Source organism: Montipora foliosa, chromosome 7, assembly GCF_036669935.1.
Source record: "Montipora foliosa isolate CH-2021 chromosome 7, ASM3666993v2, whole genome shotgun sequence".
In the NCBI taxonomy this organism is placed as follows: domain Eukaryota; kingdom Metazoa; phylum Cnidaria; class Anthozoa; order Scleractinia; family Acroporidae; genus Montipora; species Montipora foliosa.
Window position 1 is genome coordinate 16928469 of NC_090875.1, and position 17799 is coordinate 16946267.

The 17799-nt window shown below is 39.6% G+C and overlaps 1 protein-coding gene across 3 annotated transcripts in view; it reads right to left on the bottom strand.

Moving 5' to 3' along the window:
* Window positions 1-17799, bottom strand: part of LOC138010892 (E3 ubiquitin-protein ligase HUWE1-like) — a 78889-nt gene that overhangs the window by 19348 nt on the left and 41742 nt on the right. For all 3 annotated transcript variants that reach the window (XM_068857913.1, XM_068857912.1, XM_068857915.1), the window contains 14 exons: window positions 17427-17741; window positions 16712-16861; window positions 14581-14711; window positions 12626-12707; window positions 12256-12371; window positions 12050-12101; window positions 9582-9786; window positions 8323-8398; window positions 6833-7617; window positions 5809-6056; window positions 4089-4647; window positions 3446-3520; window positions 2095-2292; window positions 384-716 (listed from right to left, as the gene is read on the bottom strand). In XM_068857913.1, coding sequence (XP_068714014.1) covers window positions 384-716; window positions 2095-2292; window positions 3446-3520; window positions 4089-4647; window positions 5809-6056; window positions 6833-7617; window positions 8323-8398; window positions 9582-9786; window positions 12050-12101; window positions 12256-12371; window positions 12626-12707; window positions 14581-14711; window positions 16712-16861; window positions 17427-17741 — 3325 coding nt within the window. The remainder of the gene's footprint in view (window positions 1-383; window positions 717-2094; window positions 2293-3445; window positions 3521-4088; window positions 4648-5808; window positions 6057-6832; window positions 7618-8322; window positions 8399-9581; window positions 9787-12049; window positions 12102-12255; window positions 12372-12625; window positions 12708-14580; window positions 14712-16711; window positions 16862-17426; window positions 17742-17799) is intronic.

A 17799-nucleotide genomic window follows, 5' to 3' on the forward strand; every position in this document is an offset into this window, starting at 1 on the left:
TGCATTCGAGGGAATTCCTTGCGTGCGATTGCTTTCAACTTTAACAAGCACAAAGTCCTTTTTCTTAATTGAATGGTCGCTTAAGTCCTCCATTATCAAGGCAAGTAGGCCTTTCTCACTGTCATAAAATTTAGGGGCGCTGATTGGCCAATACGCAGCTCCTTGGCATTTGATTGATTACAAGAAAGCATCCAAAGGATTTAAATGTCAGAAAAAGTGAAAAATACATAAAATTAAAAAACCTCAAGCTGGCAATAAGAGATTTTGAAATACTGATAATGAAAGTGTCATTGGCTACATGGGCTTTAGTTTTGACAACACAAGAGAAATTTTGTGTGGACAGTTCAAAGCAGCAACAGATAATCAAGGAGCACTTAACCAACCTTCTGATCTGGGTATTGCGTCAATGTCTTCCTCCTCATCTTCCTCCTCGTCATCTTCATCATCGTCTTCATCATCCTCGCCATGTACATCGTTTTGGTTGCCTGACTCTTCGAAAGTGATAACCATTGTTTCATTATCACCTTCGCCTTCATGATTGCCAGCATCATCGTCTTCAGACTCTTCACCAACATCTTCCCCGCCGCTGTCCTCATGAGAGCTATCGTCACTCTCACTGGAATTAGGATCAATGACGTACGTCGTTTCCTCTACTACTCGCCCATCAGCCATGCGTCTGGTCCTTACACGTTCTGTGAGGATGTTACTGTCAACATCTAATTTGAAAGGGAATGTTACTCAAAAGAATGCTCACAAACAGTCTTACCTTGTATACCTAATGCTTATCCTCAACAGCTATAGGTGAATTTCAATCACGTGATGAGACCGCCATGTTGGTGCACAAAAGAATAGCAAATTATGGCTCATGTTTTGCCCGCAGTAATTGGGGTCAGCAGATGCGGAGTCCCTGCCTGTATTGCACCATTTACATTTTTTTGTTTTGTTCATGTATATTTAATATTAAGTTGGCGAAGTTAATAAAATAAATAAAATTATAATAGAGTCAAATTCCCAAAAGACTTTTTTCCCTATTGCTGGTTTTCACTCACGTGATCAACAGCCATGTTTTTCAACGAAAACAAAAGGAAGCGTTTGCATAATAATAGAGTTAAATTCCCGGAGGATTTGGTCGGGGCACCAACATGGCCGCCTTTTCTTTGTTTTGGGCACCAACATGGCGGTCGTGACGTCATGTGAAAACCAAGAATTGTTCTGTGTACCGACATGGCTGCTGTGACGTCAGGTGAAAACCATCTATAGGACACAATATACTTTCAGAATCTTTATTTTCAAAATGGAGTTTGTCACGGTTGAGGAAGGCTGTCTCATTTAAGACTGCCTATTTTACAGGCTCTTTGAAACTGTAGCGTGGCAGGTAAGAGTGATATTTTGAAAGATCCCAACACTGCACGAGCCCAAATAGGGAAATTTCGAAACATCAGATAAATTATAAATCCCAAATTGTACGATGCTTGTTCAAAATTTAACTAAATTTTCATGATTGACTGGGAAATTTTACTTTAAAATTCATCCCTCTTTCGATATAGTAAAATTCAGCTTGATAGTGAGGCAGTGAGGACAAAGACAAAGGAAAGTGGATGATATGTAAATATTTTTCACATTAATTCCCACGTCTTTCTATTGTTTTTGTCCTCACTGCCTCACTATCAAGCTGAATATTTGATATTTCGAAAATGGCCTATTTGGAAAAACTCTTATTCAGTAAAGAAAAAGTTTCAACAACAAAAGGGTGAATACCCTTGTTCAAATTTTTGCTTTTCGTAGATTTTGCTGCTGTCCACCATTTTGTTTCATCTGAGCTGTAAGCACGCGGTTGGCATAGCAACTAAATAGGCTAGTTTCGGATTGCGCAGCAACAAAAGAACAGAGTCGAGGTTCAGGGGAATAATTAGCATTTGTATTGTTCAAAACTAAGGAAAATGCAAATTATTTCCCTGAACCTCGACTCTGTTCTTTTGTTGCTGCACAATTCGAATCTAGCCTATTGGTACTCCACAGAATGCAATTTGGGGTCCCTTATCCTGTTCTTGTCGAAACACAACCAATGATGATCTACAACAACTCAAACCCTACCTTGTCCTGCCTGGCCATCATTTCCGTCAGAATTCAACAACTCGTCGACCATGTCCTGCAGCTCTTCAAGTTCTTCCTCAGATGCCATAGGAATGATTGCTCTGCCGGTGACCTCCGGTGGTGACCAAGCGTCCTCATGAGCGACTGTAGTTTCAGCTTGGGAGTCTGACGCCACAGGATCATCGTCTAAAGCAGAGGCTGCAAAGCAGATCAACAGAGATGTTAAAACACTCACGCTTTCGTAAATTTCAAGCTACCTTGAACAACCTTGGATCGCTCTGACTGTCACATTGCATGGAACTTAATTGTGTTGCAATGGCAAAGATACGTGCTAATCATGGGCAAACAGTTCAGAATTTTTTTAGTTAAAGAGGCCGTAGACCGAACGCATGAATGGCGGCCAAAAATGTATTCTATTGTTTGTGCTAATTAGACTCACTAGCCTCGCTCTCAAGCAACATATCTTTTGTATGTCCATGCAAACGAGGCTAGTGAGTCTAATTAGCACATAAACAAAAGCGATTTTTTTTGCCGTCATTTATGCATTCGGCCTATGTCACGTAATTTTAGAGTGTTTAGGGGAAATCTTTAGTTGATCACGAGTTTACAACTGGAAAACGGTAATGTGGAATTCCTTTGCTGATTAAATTATCGATACATCACAATTAAGATGATTATGAGCGAAAACGGCCTTTATCCAAGCGATTGCCATAAACTTGAAAAACGTAGGGCCGACCATTTTCAAGAATACCCAAATGCAATCCGTTTCAATATTGGTCTATTTGTGTCCATCCATGCTTTTCTTTCCTTTTGTTGTCAAGTTTTAAGTGGTTTATTTTACTTTTTGGGCTTTTTCAGGTGTCATGAAATTGCGCCATTTTGCGTGACATAGCCCCTTTAACTTGAATTACACCACCTCAACATTTTAGATGTCATGAAATTGCGCCATTTTGCGTGACAAAGCCCCTTTAACTTGAATTACACCACCTCGGCCGTGTGGGTCAATTGATAGCGTGCCGATTATAAGAAAAGACCACAACGCCGAACTCCATCTCCTGCTTTTTGCAATTGGTGTGTGAAATGCTTTAATGTCCCACAGAGTTTATGAACAAGGGTTATAGGAAGAAGGTTGTTGTCTTATTGAACAATTGCAGATGTAATTACAAAGGAAACACTTTTTCCTCAATTATTGTAATACCCCAAGTATTGTTCCTACTGGTAACCGATGCTCAACCAAGTGAGCCCACAGGTTGGCGGTAACGTATAGCAAAGTAAAAGGCAAGAAGACCTTAGCAATCTCCCTCCCCCCACCACAAAAAATCACAGAGGAAGCTTCGGCCACCATTTTCACCTTGATTTGATGTTCTGCCTGCAGATTGCTGGTCAATGTCTGTTTCACGTTGGCCTGCTTCGCTGCTGGTCTGACCTAGTGAAAGAGGCCATACATGCCTAAATTTAGGTTTTTTTTGAAAACGAATTCAAATCAGTGGGGGCTGATATTAGTAAGAATCATCAGACTTCAGATCCAAATCTACAGAAATTCATCAAGAAATTAGCATAATCTCAAAACACCATACAGATAGACTCCAAAAGCTAAGTTCTTATTCTAATTATTATTATTATTATTATTATTATTATTATGCACTTTGTAATTGTACGGCAGACTGTACTTACATGTACAGACTGTACTATCAAAGAACCATTTTATGAAGTACACATACAGCTGTAATAATTATCAAGCAGGCTGCATGGCTTTTCCAAAAGTAGTCCACAAATTCAATTACTTCTTTCAAGAAACTTTGAAAAGTTACTACTTCCAATCCCTGGTTATGTTCTTACAATACACAGATGAAAGACCCTGGTAATAATCAAAATCAACAAAGGCTAAATTTAGACTTTGGCGTGACTACCTTAATCTATTGTCACTTTTAAAGATTATGCATTAATTATAAAAAAAAAAAAAGGAGAAGGGGTTCGATTCAAGAGCCACATACCAGTTGAAGATGTCTGCTGAGATCCTGCCTCTGGCACAGTACTATGCTCAGCTGTTGTTTGCTGATCATTTCCTGCTGCCCTTTCCTTACTGGAAGCAGAAAAAAGACCGCCAGGGCTCTGCTGGTTCACCACTCCTGAGAGCTTTTCTAATGGTTTCAAGAGGCAGTTGATTGTAGCCACAAAGTTGGGACTAGCCAAGTCCAGACTGTGTGGTACTCTAGCCAGATCATTCACTAAGCCTTTCTTGAGCAGTAGTTTCATTATACTGTTAGGCTGTGATATGGCATGCTGCGCAGAATGTGGACCAGGTTCGATCATTTGCTGCACGAGGCTGAATACAGCTTGGAGTCGGGAGTGTTTGGAGCTGGACTCTGCTAGGGCCAAGGCTCGTTCCAACGATGCCTTCACCTCAGCGACAAGGGTTTGCTGAGCTTCAGGAGCCTGGTGAGAAGTAGCTATCGTTGAGAGTAACAGGCGAGCGTGTGTAGATGTGTCTTCGTTATCACTGGGTGATGGAAGTAACTGGTCGAGAATAAAGGCAAGAATTGGTCCTTCGTACTGTAAAAGAAACAAGAAACTGTTAACGTTTAAAAGTCGTAGCCAAAATTCCCGCTACAATGCCCTTATGTCCAGTTGATGTGTTTAAATGTGGAATACCAGTGGTCAGGAAACGTCATCGCCAAATGTAGCTAAAGGTTGCAACTGACTTGTAATATTTTGAAGCCACATAAAACATTAAAATACAGTGAATCAGACATTTTCTTATTTTTCTAATAGTACACATCTTATGATTGGCTACTCCAGCGTACCAAACTCTATAGGACCTCTGCTAAATTTTGCCCTGACTTTTTTCTGGACCAATCATGAGAGCCGTTATTGTCTAATAAATACAATAGGCTAGTTTCGAATTATGCAGCAACCGTGAAAGAACAGAGTCGAAGTTTTGGGAAATAATTTGCATTTTCTTTTATTTTGAACAAAACAAAATGCAAATTATTCCCATGAACCTCGATTCTCTTCTTTTGTGGCTGCATAATTCGAAACTAGCCCATTATCAAGTTAGAGAATCATTTTTCATAATTCTGGGAAATAATAATCAATACAAGATTGGTAATTTGATGTGGAGACATCCAAGTTTTATCGATAGGATCAACACTTCAGATCATAGCGTAAAAGGTACACTCTTTGTTGACCCAGAACTTGCCAACGCCACAGTTACTCTTAGGGACAGAGCTTTTGTCACCACTGAAGAGGTCCTAAAATTTGATCTAAAGACCAAGTATGATAGGCCTTGCTATGAAAGCTGAGGGGAGACAGTTTGAGTAACCCCAAGCTCTTAATACCCGTTTACAGCAGAAATAAACAGAATTGCCCCCATTTCGATGGTTTGAACCAATGGAAAAGAAAAGAAAGGAAAGGAACTTTATTTAAGTGTCTACTCTTCCAGCGGTCGAGCACTAATTGGGGACACTGCAAACTGAAATCAAAAAATTAATGCAAAGCAAATGTTGATTTTTGAGGAGAGGGGAAATGCACCGGGTGTACCAGGAGAAAAACCTCTCGAAGCAGAGTATAGAACCAACAAACTCAACCCACATATGACGCTGAGTCTGGGAATCGAATCCCGGGCCACATTGGTGGGAGGCAAGTGCTCTCACCACTGCGCCATCCCTGCACACCACAACTACGTTCATAGCAAGCAACACAGTCGTAGCTAACCTCTGAAGCTGAAGACAACTTTGCAGTGTGATTGTAGTCTGTTATAAGCTGCGCTACTCCAGCGTAAGACTTCACCAGCTCGGCTAGCAACTTCAGAATGGCTGATTTGGACAGAAGAGGCTTCATAGGGGCTTGGGAATCTTTGGAGGAGTCTTTACTTTCTTCCTCCTTTGGGATCTCATCTTTCTTGGCTTCACTCTTCATCATTGCCAACTGGGAACCAGTTTGACTGCTATTCTGGGACGAGTCTGTATTTTAAATAAACACTAATTAGAACAGGCTTAACCAGAAAGCGCAAGACCACTCGAGCAGGTCCGAGTGTGCGAGACTGTCAAAATTGAATACTAAACCATAATACTCTTTTTTTGTCAGAACTGTGCCACACCGCAGGGAACGCTCTACCAAGACACGTTGCAACTGCACATTCTTGCTAAGATCTAATTTATTATCATCTATTGCATCTCACCTCACGAACTTGACTCGCTGACCCCATTGCCACATTAGCGTTGCTACAGGCAATTATTCAAATTAAAGATTAAAAATATGTTATTCATGAAGCATAGCTAGTTCTTGTTACGCGCTAAATCTAAATGTCATTCGAATTTCTTAGTCTGTGGATAAAATACAAAACGTAGTATGCAATACAAATACAACCACTGGCAAAAGTGTAATAACCTTGTAAAGTAAAACAGCAAAGATAAGATCGGTGGAATCAGAGCCGCTGATTTGCCGTTGTCGATAAGAGTCTAGACAACGCTGCTCGCGTCATGCTCGTGTCAATTTGTCACGCAATGTAATAGCCAATCAGAAGAAAGTTATAGACAACGCCTGCTCTTTCTTTGTGTCATGATTTGGTCAAGCTCTGAAATATACACTTTGACGTTGAATATTGTGGAAAAATGCTGGACTTCTTTGCTAAAACTGCGTTGATAACTACGAGGATCATAGCTTTCAATATGTGATTCATTTCATATATCATTTCACCGACTAAATATGTATTACAACACATTTACAATCAGCTTACCAAGGGCCATTTCTTCCACTTCGACATCCTCTGCCGTGAGTTGCCTTGTGTAAGGAGGCAATTGTCGAGCGGCCAAATTTTGCTGTCCAACTTCGCCGGCTATGAGGTCGCCAACTTGGCCCAAAGCTCGGCCGAGCTCCCCCAGCATCTGACTATCTGAGCGATGCACAAGAATACCTCTGTCCATAGTTCTAGTGGAGCTACTAGAAGCACACAAAACATTCAACAGATCGCAAACGACGCCATGAACCTGCTTGGCCACAAAGGGCGGTTTAACAGGTTTTCCAACTAGCGCCGCCTTGACAACCTGAGCATAGTTCGAAGGCAAGTTTGAATCACCACCTTCGACCATCGTCCGTCTCAACTGAGGAGTAATGGCTAACCGTAACGAGTTTGTGGCTACCTCTTTAAACAGTCTGGTATTGCGGCATGCCGCAGGTCCAAGAACCCGGAATATATAATTAACTTCCTTGGCTCCTGGCGAGCTAGGACTGACACCATTTTGTTCATTGTTGACACTACTTGTTGCCGATGAGCGTACAACTTTCTCCATTGTATATTTTAAGTTCTCTTCATCTTCGAACACATGCCTCAGTAGTAATGTCGCTAGCTTCGAGAAACCAGCAACTGCAGAGTCTTGTGTTAATACAAGAAGTGCCCTGGCTCCGCCCTGTTCCACAAACTGCACTGCATACTTGTGTTCTTGCGTAAGTCGAAGGCACAGCTTAAGCGCTGCTTGGAGGGTGTTTGGTGACACAGGAATACTGATTAAACTTGTACAACACCTGAAAAAAAAAAAAAAAAAAAAAGAAAAAAAAAGAGATGAGAAACGATTTGCAATATTATTTGATCTTCAACTGTCTATTAAGCAACTAAAGATCAACTGGGACAAAGAAATGTTGGTAACAAGTTGTTTACATGTTCGGCCAATTAAGACTATGTGTGTTCAGAACTGCAATAGACCTTGTTCACGATGGCCGCCATGTTGGATTTGCTATTATCATGCAAATTAGCTACACACTTCTGAGGGGGCAAACAACACAACTTCGAGAGGTTATAACGAACATCTTAGCCACACAGATGATTTGTTTCACGTTCATTGAATGTTTATCACCTAAGTAATAAAATAGAATGATTACGCAAGTTACTTCGACGTTTTATTCAGTGAAAAATGATCAGCTAACGAAGTAGAAAGTCGAAGTGTCAAAGGCAATCCAAAGATACAAAATTATTATAAAAGGTACTTAATTCAAAATACTAAAATGACTTTTAGCAATTTTATTTCAATATTTCGACAAGCCGATTTTCTGCAATTCGCCTTTTTTCCAATGTTTGCCCCCCAGCATAACACATGACTAATTTGCATGACAATTAGAAAACCAACATGGCGGCTATCGTGAATAAGGCCTATTCTACTGACAGAAATAGAATTGCCTGCTTTGTAGGTGTCTTGGTGGTATTCATCTTCCTGTAAACTTGTTATGTCTTACCTGATTATAAGAGTCTTTTGATCATCATTCAAGTGGTGGATTTCTGGCACATCTTCCTTTCTGGATTTTCCTGTATCTGAAAAAGTTAAAATAACCTGTTAAAGTGCCCTTGTGATAAAAAAAAAAAATACTAATAAATACTTCCTTTCTTCAGATTTTGGAAGTGTGTTTGCTTAACACCTAACTGGCAAGATTTGGAGCTTTGATTTTTATCCAACGGCCGTTTACTTTGAGCATAAGTTTTGGATTTCACGGTCCGCCATTACTCACGTTCAAAACTGACCGATTGGACCTCAGAGGGCTGGATCCAGGGGAAAGTGACGTCAAAGGCTCACTAGCTTAAAATCTCAGCGTGCAAATACAGCTTATTATATATGCAAAACGTGAGTTTAAAAGTCTGAAAGCCCAAACCTCCCGTGCTGCATATTAATTCAGCGGCGTACACACGCATTGCATTCTTAAACTAGTAAGCCTTTGACGTCATTTTCTCCTCAATCCAACTCTCTCAAGAACTTAGTTAGTAATGGCGGACCATTAAATAGGAAAATTCCAGTTGAAATAAACACGTGTCTTTTGAAATCAAGTCTTAAAACTTTGGTCGCTTAGTGTTTAGTTAACATAGTTTTGAAATCGAAAGAAAAATAAGAATCGATTTTTTGGTCACAGGGGCGCTTTAACTCAAGAAGAACAATTTATTGTACTCTTGCCTAAATAAGTGTAAAAAAGTACAATTGGAAATAGACACCAAATGGCCGTCATTTAAATATTCTTTTGTTTTTATTCAAATTAGCCCTGGATGCCTCGTTCTTAAGCTTAAAATTCAAAAGAATATTTTATCTTGAACGAGGCAACAAGGGAAAATTTGTATCCGCGGCCATTTTGGAATGAGGTGTATGATTAGACCTTATTCCAAAATGGCCGTCATTAAAATATTCTTTGGTTTTTATTCAAATTAGCCCTTGATGCCTCGTTCTTGAGCTGCAAATTCAAAAGAATATTTTGTCTTGAAAGAGGCATCAAGGTCTAATTTCAATAAAAACAAAAGAATATCTAAATGGCGGCCATTTTGGAATAAGGTGTATGGTAGTCCCGAAAATTCTAAACAGAACGAACGATGGACTCTCAAACAAAATTTCCGAAAACTTTGGCTGAATGAAAGAGAGCCAAAAGTGCTCGCAGATTTAAAACGTTCATTTGGAACCTTACACAAAAAAGTTTTTTCGGTTTGTTTACCTTACTTTCTAAATGAGGTACTGTACCTGAGGTGTCACCATCACTTTTATCTTTCTTCACTTTTTTGCCGCCTTTGTCCTGAGAGGTTAGCTGTGATTCAGTACCTTCGCCACTTCTTTTTTCGCCAACAAGAGACGACCCTGTTTCTCCCCTTCTGCTGCCTGACGAGATATCACTGGAGTTCACAGTTTCCAGCATAATAGGACGTCTGTTGCCCGAGTCTTCGTTTGCCTACAAAAGAAAGCGAATCAGGTGAAGCTATGGTCCTCGAAGTTATGAACGCATTTTTTTTTGCAATTGCGTACAGAAGCCTAAAAAACGTCAGGACTTCAACGAGGTTTGAAGCCATGACCTCGCGATGCTGGTGTGACGCTCCAACCAACTGAGCTAAGAAGTCACTGCTGTTGGTTCACCTGATTTCATATCCGCAGTTCAATTTGATTCATTTCACATATCACTTCGTTTAAAGAAAACAAAATAATGTACCTTTTACGTTGAACTAAAGGTGGCTCAAACCAGTTTCAATCATTTGAAGGGAATGCCTTCTAAGAAGGATTAACTCTGCAACACTGTTTAACGAAATGGTAGCCTGTGTACAGCCGCCCGCTCTCCGAAAAAAAAAATCGGAGAGGAGCGTCTGTGATTTGCCGTTGATAATCGTGTTCCATACCACGTGATTTTTCCTGGAATGTGTGGAAAATGATTTGATTGGTTATTACCCGTCGATCATTACATCACTGAAACAACGAGTTTTGATTGGCTTTTATTTTTATTTCTCCACATCAACACCGTGAGAACCACCGTGAGAGATGTTACGATGAGTTAGTGTGTACTTTGAGCACGGTATAAAATACGAATAAAAATCTTTTTGATTGTCAAAGAGGTTTTTCTTTTAAAGTACGAGCGGGATTGTTATCTATGGAGTGTAAAGTGGAAATCGATTCGACGTACATTTGTAGGAATTGTTGTCAGCGCAAAAGAAACGAAAGCGCTCTTCACGAGGTGAATATAGCACCATTCAAAAGATTGTCCACTCGAAAACGTCTCCCGCTATTCCTTACCAGTCAATGTAATCCCAACGCCTTGCTCGGACCAGCCTAGCCATTCTCAAGCACAATCTACAAAGCGTGATGCCCTGGAAGATTTGAGATGTGAACACACCGAGGAAAATAACCGCTCATCGGCAACGATCTGTGCTGTTCTGAAGATCAGAGCCGTACCTCGTTGGAAGACTTGCAAATACATCCTTTCCTTTGAAGAGTGCTTCTATGCTATAAAGCCAAGGTATCTTAAAACTATCGGAGACGCTCTTCGATGCACGTTTGAAATCTACCTCAGTGACCACCATTTTGAGACGCTCCAACGAAATATGAACCACGCAAATTTTGGTCAGCGTACATCACTTAATAATGTATGCAAAATTATTCCGGAACACGATTACTAACGGTAACTCACAGACGCTCCTCTCCGATTTTTTTTTCGGAGAGCGGGCTGCTGTACACAGGCTAACGAAATGGCAATGTTATGGAATTCTTTGCAAAGTAAAAAAAAAATCTGTGGTGGATTCATAGTCATCTTCACAAATGGAAAATGTTGAGGTAGCTATGAACTGTTCGTGAGAAGTTTGTTCACTTTGCAGAGTTCACTTTGTTCACTTTCCAACAATTAAACTAATAAAAATTCAGGATGTTTTTTAGATGGCTCCCTTGTTGCCATGGTAACCTATAAAGTCACAGACTTTATCGCAAATTCTTACAGCTCGGAGGCAGGACTTTCTTCAGTTTTTGCAACAAGGAACTCTTTGAATAATTTTCAGTTGCATAACGCTTTATTCTTTGTGTTAGCATTTTCTTGTTTCTCAAAGAAAGAGTTTACGTCAGCTTCAGAGAACGTGACAAATCTATCGCTCACGATTTTTCACTGACTATTTGCACAAACAACCATGTAAAGGCGGGAAATGACGTCATCAATATCCTCACTAGTGAGGATATGGAAAATAGTTTCGTATGAATTTTGTGAGTGGCGTATTTTCCAGTAGAATACTCCTATCTATATAATGAGATTTCTGGTTGCATAGTCTGGAATCTAATGGGCACACCACTAACTGGAGCCCCGCTCTTTCGAGTGACTCCTACTGCCAGAGTAAAAACTAAGAAAAAAACTTCATTCTAACCTATGGAATTATAATAGAGTGGTTTTCAACTGAGTGCCGAAAGTAATTAGCGAATTACTTTGGTTTTGCATTACTTCACTCAGTGATTGGTTCAAAGTTATCGCGCCACTTTCTCAACCAATCAAAAGTGAAACCAAAACCAATCGTGGCTTGCGCGTGCACATTTTCCCGCGCTTTGTGTCGGCTACGTGTAATTACTTCGAGTTTTGATTGGTTAACTGGATTGTCTCCGTCCTTTTTGATTGGCCAAAGTAATTACTTTGGTTTTGGTTTTACGACACTCGATTGAGACTAGCTCTAAGCAAAAACGAAACAAATTACCTGAACCATTGTGGAAAAGTTCACGGAATAGCGACGTCTTCCTGCCATAAACCTGAAAATAAAAAAAACTCTTTTATCAGTGCATTCCTTTTAACTTAAGACTGGCAAAACAATTTCAATTGAACAAAGAACTTAAGGACAGTAAACAAGATCTGGTGATACCTACCATCTTCATAATGACAACAATAATTTCATGGATGGCTTACCTGACTGCCGATTCGCCACTCCTATAAGCTGCATCAATTGTTGCGTTGTTGCTAACATTGTAGTTGTACCAGCGACCACTTCGATCATCAAACCATTTCCAAGCATGGGTAGTGCACTAAAAAGTTAAAAATACAAAACACAAAAGGTTGCCTTTATCAAACAAGCTGATAAAGGGTAGAATAACTAACGTAGGAAAAATTTGCAAGCTGATGTGTGACAGAGGGTCAGCCCTTCTTCAGAGCGAATTGAGAAATAGGGTTGGTGTTAGTGGCTCAAAGAGGAAATAGAGACAACGTTTTATCAATGAAGGGGTGAACCTCGAAGGAGAGAATGAGATAAGGAACTTAACCTTTGAACCAGCATTTTCACCTTATCATGTAACTGCTTCCTCTTGGTGGTGACGGCCATTTTTTCATGAGTATCCAAGAAGAGTATCAGAGGAAACAGCCAACTGCATATAAGAAAATGAGAATTGTGTACTTTATGACCTCTGCTAAATGCCATTTTCAGTTATCCTGCAATGCTCCCTCACCCAATCAGAAGTTAAGCTAAAACTACAAATAGCTCACAGGCCTTTTCCAATGTTTAACATTAAGTGTTTGTATTGTTCAATGAATAGTCAAAATATCCCCTACCACTATTTTCAAGCTAATCAGATTATGATTAGCCTTTGCTCCCAGTCAATACATGTAAAGTCACTATTCGGAATATGTCACTATCCACGGGAAAACCAATAAGAAGTGTATGGCACAGGCACAAGTGCATGGAACTGAGCGTGACATGCATGGAGTAGCACAATACATGTACATGTAGATGTCACGGTTGCTTTTGTTGTGAAATGCTCATACAAGCCAACTCTTTTGTTTTGCAAAGCGTGTTCAAAGTTCTTTGAGTAAATGTGCGTATGCAAAACAAGGCAGTAAAATACTATGAAGAAGAATACGTATAGTACTGTGCAAAACTCATGCAAGCAAGTTTCTTCAAATTTGACATGTTAAAGAAAATTTATTCTCTTTAGCATGTTAAAATAGAGTGCCTATGTCATCAGGTTTTTCTGGTTTTCCCGTGGATGGTACACATATGCTTCAAATAGAATGGTGGCCAAAGTTCTTGTACAGGCGCTTTGAGTGAGCAAATTTAACAATTATTCTGCGAAATCGCGCAGATTTATCGCCTGATACTTTGCCGACGAGACCGTTGGCCGAGTTGGCTAAAATCAGGCGATATTCCACAAGATTGAGCAGGATTATTGTTTTACTATTCAACACATTGATGACAAAGCACAATTTTCTACATTTAGTAGGAAAAAAGCTGGAAAAAACTACGATTTTTCTCCGCGACACACAAAATTACGTATATCGCAGGATATCCGTTGAGTACGCACGACCAAATATTGAGCGCGCTATGACCATATTTGGACATTGTCACAATGTGTTGAATAATAATCACAGTTACATGAGCAAAATACTTCCATAGAATGAAACGGTTGGATAGTGACTTATTCACCAGGTTGAGCGACTTTCGTATGACCTTGAAAAATAAACGCAAAAACAGAACTTAAACAAAATGCAAAACATTTAATTGGCTTATCGAACAAAAACAAACGAGCGCAAATTTTCATTGGCTTAGCGAACGCGGATGCAAGAAATGTCATCTCTCAATGGAACTTTCTGGAAAGCAATCGGCATTTCCCTTTGACGTCAATTGAAATGTAGTAATGTGATTGGGTAATTGAACTGTTCACTGCCCATACTAGGAGTTTCCATGGCGGGAATGAGGAGAAGCTTTGTTTTAGTCTTGCTAAGCATTGGTCCGCGAAAATTGCGAACACCTTTTCAAGATCATACGAAAGTCGCTCCAACATCATTTAGCCTTGAACAACTGAGGAAAGATACATTTTTAATGCCTCATGCAAGATCTTGTCATCACTGCACACTAAGAGCTACTATGACTGGTTCATTCAGCTACTTGCATTTGCAGTAAGTTGAAAACTGCTCCTGAATTCCACAATGAAAACAATCTACATACTCTTGTATTTGTTAATTCAAAGTTTTGAAATTGACACATGATTGGCCAAATTAACAATGTTGTAAAAATTAACCCCTATTTAAGAATTTTCTGCACTTTACCCTTCGCTTATTGCCTAATTGCTTTACGTCTGGCTTGTTTCTCTAAATTGGCCCAAAATAATAACTTTGATTTTCGTTTTGGGGTATTTGACAGAACATTGCTCTGAAAGCAAAAACTGCAGAGTAACGTGATGGAGGCAAATTTTCTCCTTTTGATCCTCCACTGTTTAGATTTCACAGAAACAAAACACTTACACTGGAGTGTTTGTTTTGCCTCCTGCCAACTTGCTTTGTAACAATATTGTTTGACATACTTCAAGTAGCTGAAGCAAAGAGTTGAGAATGCCAAACTTCTCGATAGTAGTTTCACACCGAAATTTCTTCTCCTGTTAAATGAAGACAGAATAATTGCCAGGTGAATGGAAATGGTTGTACAGAAAACTGCGCAAGTGTTTACCCAATTGAAAAGATAAGTTATTTGAGTAAAGATTGTGTTGAGAAATCTTATTAAATGAGCTGAAGAAATGAATTTCAAATACAAAGATGGGTATCGTAGCAAGCAAAAAGAATAGATGATTTTGGAGGTTTTACTCCATTATAGACCTTATTCATAAATGGCGGTCAATTTATAATTCTTTTGTCGAAGTGCAAATTAGCCTACCAAGCCTCGATACCATACAGTGAATTGAAAAGAATTCGTGCTTTAAAATGAGGCTTGGTAGGCTCATTTGCACAAAAGAATTATAAATGAGACCGCCATTTATGAATAAGGTCTATTAAACGCAAGACCATTTATTTTTACGAGTCAAACCCAGGGCATTCGATGGTTCAGGTAGTCATGGTAACAGTAATGTTTCCAAAAGGGTACTATTTTCCCAAACAGAGGTGAAAAAAAAACGGAAATCTGACAAAAGCCACACCAGTGGAAAAAAATAACAGAAAAAAATTCAATCCTGGTAACAAAAAAGAAATTACAGGACTTATCTCCGTATAACTGTACTCAAGAAGAGGTCTGGATGAGTCAAATATACCTGTCCAGCCAGATCTGCGATACACCAGCATCAAAGAGCAGGCAATCCAATCAAAAACTGGATGACATGTTGATATTGCATTGCTTTTACGAACAGTGCCACAATAAGATTATGGAGCTGCAGATACCGACAATGCCACAACATAAACAAAACCTTTTTTAAAGAAAAATTGGTTCAATTTTAGAAATTTTATAATTATTCTGCCATTTTGTAGGTCAATTTATACATGTACAGCATGAACACGGTTGGCCCTCACTTTCAAGTTAACTTTGTGGTCATCCTTTGCTAAAAACACTTTCAAATAGTCTCTACAGGCTGTGGCAGTTAACAGAACTTTTAGCAGTTATTTTGGGTATGGTACCGACCCAACAGCATCTCTTCAACTTTTGATATGGTAATGAGGGTTCAATACCACATTTCCTTTCATTTAAGCCCCAGAGTTTCTAAACACAGTACACTGGTTTTACACTACTTAAATTTTGGATGATCCTTTAATCTTGGACGTGGGGGAAAGGGCTGCTATTCATTGTAAGACTTCACATATTTACAATAATTTTTTTGATATCACACCCCTCCCCTCCTGAAAATTAGTTGGCCATGGAAGGTTGAGCTGTGAGCTTTAGTAATGCATTAACCCTTTCACTCCCAATAGTGCCACTTATGGATTTTAATGCATTAACCCTTTCACTCTCAATAGTGCCACTTATGGATTTTACTCTGTCTAACGCCAGACGATTTTACTCGTCAATGGGGAACCCCACGGGGCTGAAAGGGTTAACAACAGCTGGATTCACTCAAAAACTATGTCCCCATTAGCCCTTTAACTCCCAATAGTGCCACTTATAGATTTTACTCTGTCTAACGCCAGACGATTTTACTCGTCAATGGGGAATCCCACAGGGCTGAAAGGGTTAACAACAGCTAGATTCACTCAAAAACTATGTCCCCATTAACCCTTTAACTCCCAGTAGTGCCACTTATAGATTTTACTCTGTCAAATGCCAGACGATTTTACTCGTCAATGGGGAACTCCACGGGGCTGAAAGGGTTAAAAGATTGCTGCACATTTGCCTCTGAAGGACTGCTAGCAGTCTTGTGAAAAACAAAACTTAAAAAGGTCTGTTCTACTGCAATAATAAATTTCTCTCCCTGCATGTAAACAAGGGCTTCACCCACTGACTCCTAAATGTAGAAGTTAGAATTCAGTGAGAATTTTGAATTTTGAGAGACTTTTATTACGTCTAACGTTATATGATTTTACTCGTAAATTGAGGGCGGTTCAGAAGTCAATGGCATAAACTTATTTTTACAACACACTTCAAAGTGATTTCATGAGGAAAATTTCCTATTCTTACCTCAAATAACAAACAAGTAAGGTGAAGAAGAGAAGACAGACGGGCTGCTTCTGGCAGGCTACCCATCTGCGACATGCTTTCTTCAAGTTGTCTGCTTTCAGCAGTTTGAGCAGTGCATGATTTCAGGACAGTTTGAATGTCTGTTGTGACCTGAAAAGTGCAGTAAATAAAATAATTTTTTTTCTTTTCTCTTTAAGATTCCAACAGGCGTTATAGAGCGGTTTTCAATTGAGTGTCAAAAGTAATTAGCAAATTGCTTTGGTTTTGCATTACTTGAAGTGAAACCCAAACCAATCGTGGCTCGTGCGTGCACATTTTCCCGCACTTTGTTTCGGCTACGTGTAATTACTCTGAGTTTTGATTGGTTTACTGGGTTGTCTCCGTCCTTTTTGATTGGCCAGAGTAATTACTTTGGTTTTGGTTTTACGACACTCCAAATGATTACTGAAATAGGCAACCTATCACCCAAAGCTGAGCCTAAGAATTCAAAAGATTTAGGTTTATATCTGAGGTGACAACACAAAGTGCAATTAAAGTATTCCACTTTCCAAAGACTCTTTTGCACTGCAAAGCAGTTTTGACATCATCAAAGGACCAAGTTATTGGGAGGAGTTAAAAACGGACAATGCAAGGATATCTTCGCAGTAAGTAAACAGATTTCTTACATAAAAAAAAAAAAACATTTCAGGATAGGTGCACTTTTAGTCTCGCGTACCTGCTGTAAAATGCAAATAATTGTATTCTCCTTCCACTCTGCTCCATTGCGCAGAGCAACAGCTGAAAGAACATCACAGGCCCTGAAGACTGTACCAGGCATCTCAGTCAGCACTTCCAGACAGCCGTTCAGCATGTCAGATGTAAACCGATCTAGTTCTGATTTCTCCAGAGGCGAATTGTCATCACTTTCCTCCTCCTTTGCTAATTGAACTTCAGAGATCTTCTTACCTTCCTTGTTGTCTGTTGCTGAGGTATCAGCAGAGGCCACACTTGAAGCACTAGCAGTTTCATTTGGGGCAGCCGCAGATGAAGACTAAGTACAATAGCGGAAAAGTGTTTAGCCCATACAAGACAGAGGCACGATACAAGTA